The sequence below is a fragment of the Priapulus caudatus genome, unplaced genomic scaffold (genome assembly GCF_000485595.1).
Source record: "Priapulus caudatus unplaced genomic scaffold, Priapulus_caudatus-5.0.1 Scaffold438, whole genome shotgun sequence".
NCBI lineage: Eukaryota > Metazoa > Priapulida > Priapulimorpha > Priapulimorphida > Priapulidae > Priapulus > Priapulus caudatus.
Genome location: NW_014577499.1, coordinates 204,026 through 209,358, shown reverse-complemented (window position 1 = coordinate 209,358; position 5,333 = coordinate 204,026). Strand labels below are relative to the sequence as shown.

General features: G+C 42.7%; 2 protein-coding genes across 2 annotated transcripts in view; both read right to left on the bottom strand.

Annotated features, from left to right (window-relative positions):
- The window catches only part of LOC106810401 (peptidyl-prolyl cis-trans isomerase G-like), a 13,569-nt gene extending 13,000 nt beyond the window's left edge, over positions 1 to 569 (bottom strand). The window contains exon 1 of the mRNA XM_014813746.1: positions 496 to 569. The gene's annotated coding sequence lies outside the window, so the exon portion shown is untranslated. The remainder of the gene's footprint in view (positions 1 to 495) is intronic.
- A 1,818-nt stretch (positions 570 to 2,387) lies between these two features.
- Positions 2,388 to 5,333, bottom strand: part of LOC106810399 (kazrin-like) — a gene marked incomplete in the record, with an annotated part of 57,966 nt that continues 55,020 nt past the window's right edge. The window contains 3 exon segments of the mRNA XM_014813745.1: positions 2,388 to 3,199; positions 3,587 to 3,725; positions 4,924 to 5,090. Coding sequence (XP_014669231.1) covers positions 3,011 to 3,199; positions 3,587 to 3,725; positions 4,924 to 5,090 — 495 coding nt within the window.

Sequence of the window (5,333 nt, the reverse complement as noted above, 5' to 3'; positions counted from 1 at the left end):
AAAGATCTGCGCTTCAGCGCAATTGGGATCAACATCTCCTTTCAGCAACGCTTCTCTAGTATCCCGTCTCATCTGGAGGCTAGACTAGAGCTAATTGTGTGCATGATGATCAATGATGATCATGGTGATGATGATAATGACATAATTGTTCCAGGTCTATCATTTTAGTAGTCTATAATATCTTTATTTACGAAAATGACCCCCGGGGTACGAAACTAATATTTACTAGAATTATCCAAGAACTAGACAGCGCTGATCAAATACCTGACATTGTACGATTGTACACTTGGGCGATGGTGCGATTACTAAAAATTTTGCCAGCCGGTCATGGCTTAGCTGAAGTAACGCCTACACGCTCCGGTCACAATTTTTCTAGTTATACACTAAAATGAGGTAAGTGGTCAATGCCTCGTCACTTACGCTATGTAACTTCAACAAACAAGTAAATAATACACGTATTTCATCTTTAACAACAAATATTGACATAAAACAAACCTCATACACATACACATTAGACACACAATCAAAGCGTGCGGCTACTAGCGCCACCGCTGCGTGTCGCCAAAGATGTTCACTTTGCCGACATAGCGACGCTAGCTCCCTCAATGCCTAATCCCTCCACAAACTCCACGACAGGTGGCGCTCTCGCTCTGGCTCAATACTACTCTGGCTCAATATTATCCTGAGTGTGGGAAGGAGGCGCTGCATGCAGTTTGATCCCTCCATAGGAATAGAGTGAGTGAGAATAGGAAGTGAGAATGAGAAGAATAGAGTAGAAGAAGAGTAGAAGAAGAAGAGATAGAGTAGAAGAAGTAGAATAGAAGTAGAATGAGTCCCTCGCTAGATTTGAAGACAAAATATTTCTCTACACAAATAATTATCCCAAATACATAAAATAGGAAAATATTAAATGAAGGGTTCTAGATTATGCATGCATATGCTTCGTCTGCCTACAGTTTCGTAGATAGGCCTACACTTATAGCTATTTTAATTAAATTCATTAATTGATTAATCAGTGTGTATTTTTTGTTCATGCAATGTGTGTCACACCACTCTCTATCATTAACTATATATATTCAAACACTATAGCCCCAACATCTGTCGTACGCGCACAAGAGCTCTCTCAACCATTTATGTTTGCCTAAGTATTCTCCTGTATTCAAACCCTTAATTCGATCCACAACTTCAGATCTAAGCAACTGCTGAACCAAAAGTCTCTAGAAATTCGAATAACAAATATTTTTCAGTAGATATAATTTATTAAGGCAAGAAGTGTTGGTCCAGACAATATTTAAATTACAATAGTGTTAAAATATGAGAATCAGATGTTAATTAGTACCAAGAGTAGATAATAACACATGTGTTATTATCTACTCTTGTTAGTACGCAGCCAGTTCTTGGTAATGCCTTTCCATTCGCACATAACTTTCATTATTCTTTAAACATCTCAATATTGATTTTTCTTCTTATCCTGTTGTTCTCTCGATGGCACATAAGGCCAAACATCAATATTAATTGTTTAGTGTGAAAATGCTTCTTTCCTGATTAGATGGCATGCTGATTTATAGCATTTGTTATATGTTTCGTGGGGTTTTTAGAAGAATTCTACACAATAATTATAATGCAGTGAATTATTTTATTTGTTATTTATTGTCTGCGTCATTGAATGAGTGCAAAATATTCACCTTATACAAAACTATCGTGTCATCGACAAATTGGACGAAATGCAATATACACGAGTATTCGTTTCAATCTTTTATGCCGATAATTACACTTACAGTGGCTACAGTGTATACGTAAATATGATAGACGCACACGTGTGCATATGTAGAAGGGAGATATATATATATATATATATATATATATATATATATATACGAACTCGATCATATGCTCACATTCGCCAGTAATTAGTCCAAGCTCTTGTACGACTTGAAAGGTCGATAGTTGCCTCGGAATTTCCATTTGATAGATTACTATTTTATTGTTTCAAGTTTAGGGCGAATATATTTTCAAATGTGAAATGTTTCTTTATATTTTTGATAATTCTGTCAACGTTTGTTAAGCGATGTAGACGTCTGCAGCCAGTACAAACAAATATTGCCACGCACTGCGTTAAAACATCGGGCACAACTATACAGAAGTCTTGACACTTATCCTAATGATATGCACATTACCGGCTATTCCTGCCGTTTACTTTCTTATACAGAGAACCACGTGTAATACATATTCGAAAAATGCGGTGCACTTCTTTACCTCAACATTTTAACAAACAGGTATATGTGTGTGTGTGTGTGTGTGTGTGTGTGTGTGTGTGTGTGTGTGTGTGTGTGTGTGTGCGTGTGCGTGTCGTGTGTGTGTGTCTTCTGCGTGGCGTCGCTGTGCGAGACGCTGCCTGCCGTGCTGTGCCGTGCGTGCGTGTGTGTGTGTGTGTGTGTGTGATTAAATTGGACCGATACCGATTATTGGCAGCACACGAGTATTGGCACAACATACACGCGCGCGCGCCGCGATGAATCATAAGTAGGCAAAACGATAGAAGCGTCTCTGCAGTTACCGGTGTTAGTGCTGGACAAGTGTTAGTGCTGGGCCGCTAACATGATACGTCATACTTTTAATATTCATCACTATATTAGTAACAACGTAATCAGGTTCTGAGCCCCAGCAGTTCGTACTCTGACTAACGTGTCACATCTAGCATCGCCGTGAGCAAGGGAATCCGGCAACACGTATATATACAACTAACTATATAAGTAACTTAGGTGCGACGTTCCACGATTGTCATGTTCGCTGATCTGTCGTCATCATCTCCGCCATCTTGGATGAAACAAGCGAGAAAGAATCTATTTAATCCACGGCGATAATTGCGATGGATAGAAGCGTGCGGGTAACACCGGTGAAGGCGTGTGTGTGAAGTCCCACGCAAGCCGTGTGCGCGCCTATCTAATAATTTTCTTACTAGTGTTCATCTTTGAAGATTAACGCTTCGACGAGCGACCAGCGTTAGCATTCAGACCGTAGTGCCATGATAGATGAGCACGGGCGATGAGTCGAGGTCAACACTACGCGACTTGATTCTGTATTCGTCCGATGAGATCATAGGATTGGAGCTCGTTGGCTGATGGTCGCGAAGGTTTCCCGTCGACGAATGCTGCCGCTGTTGCTTGTACATTCTACCGAAGGCGCGCCCCAACGAACCCTGAAACAGGCGCACAGTTGATTATATGAATAGTTGATATATACTATATAGTAGGACGCTTGTAATTAGTTGTGTTTTCTCGCATGTATTTCTGCCACATTTCTGCCACATTTCTGGCATATTTCTTACAAATAATTTGCGACCGTATATCTGTTACATACATGTGCGTATATCGTGACAGGCATATTAGTATCCCATCACTGACGGCAAGTCGATGAAAATCCGAGAATCTCTGCTGTTCTATTTGTCACACATTTAGCTTAATCCCATGATATGACGCATCGCTCGCTCGCTGCTATTACTATACCGCCGCGGCAGGCAAATATCCGGTTTTCCGCATGCAGTCGTCCATTCTTATGATATTGAAGCTAATATCTGGTGACGTACCCGAAGGCTGGAGCGTTTCTTATTCTTCTCCGCTGGTGCACGCGTTGGCGACATGCCAGCACGTTGGAAGAAAGAGTTGCTTCTGTTTAATCCGGCAGGTGGCAGTGCCATTGCTTGCTGCTCGATGTCGTAAGCGGCACTGAAATCGATACGCGAAAATAGACGTAAAATAATAAATGTCTTTGACGGCTGCAGAGTAGGCGCTGGCAAAATGCGAGTCCGCTCGAGTTATAAGGGGAGCTAGTCTATCATTGTTTAGAAGGCAACGGTTTTGAATTCCCGTACAGGAGAGCCACGGCGGAAACGTAGCTAGTGATTTTCCTCGAAATGGCTTTGAATCGAATTGCGATAAAGGGACGATACGGTAGAACGACTCAAGAGACGGGTGCTATATGACGGATAGTGAATTAGCTTCCTGAATGAAACATCTAGGGATACCTTAACACCTTAGGGATAATTTTTTTACGGGGGCATGAATGTAGGACTGCATGGCCTCTGGGCTGCTATGAATACGGTGAATTCCAAAGGCAGATAATTAGTGGCTACTCAGGCTGCTAGATTCACACGTGCACGCACATACGTGCGCGCATATACATGCACGCACGTACCAGAGCCGTATTCTGTATGCTCGCTCACTCAAACACGTTTTCATGCACGCGTATATGGGAACGCATATACGCACGCATGCACGCACATGTGTGGGCGTGCTCGCTTATTCAACGGCGCACACACGCACGCACGTACGCACGCACGCACGCACGCACGCACGCACGCACGAACACTCACGACTAGCCGACTGCGCTGTAGAATCTGCACTATAATGCGCTGACATATTGGGCATGTTTAAAAGCCCTATTACTAGAACTAGAATGCTCCCAGAGATTTCATATACGCATGAACCCACACAAAGACGTGAGCCCATTAACGCCCATACTTTGCATTTTCCATAACGTACAACAAAAGCACAGAATCCTACAATACTATGAGCTTTCGCATTTTATGTAAATTTAGCGTCTAGCTGTCTATAAGCGCTTTGGCCAGCTGGTTATTTTGTCCGTGCAATTGCAATATGAATGTTATTGTGAATGTGTAGTGATTAAATAAACAGCGTACAACTCACTCACTCACTCACTCACTCACTCACTCACTCACTCACTCACTCACTCACTCACTCACTCACTCACTCACTCACTCACTCACTCACTCACTCACTCACTCACTCACTCACTCACTCACTCACTCTCACTCACTCACTCACTCACTATAACCTACTATTACAATAATATTATATTACAATACTAATTGACACGCTTTGAGCGAGCTTTGCTGTCACTCACCGAGCAAAGTTCATGAGGGCGTCAAACTCTGAAGCTAGCTGTCTGCGCAATTCTAGCTTGGACACGGGAATGTTTAGAACTGTTGCTAGCGTGTCGGCGTCGAACGACTTCTCCATGACAATAAGCGCACCGTGGACGCCACTATTGGACAGATAACCTGAGTATTCCTGCGAGCAGAAACAGAAATGTGAAATACGACGTTAGACGTACACTGACCGAGACTGACGTACACTGACCGAGCAACATTATGCAATATCGTGCTACTATATACTACATGATGAGCATTTCCCTCCCTCCCCCGCTTATCTCTCTCTCTACTCTCTCTCTCGTCTCTCTCTCGTCTCGTCGTCTCTACTCTCCGGTCTACTCTCTCGTCTCTCGGTCTGTCCTAACGTCTCCGTACTACTCCT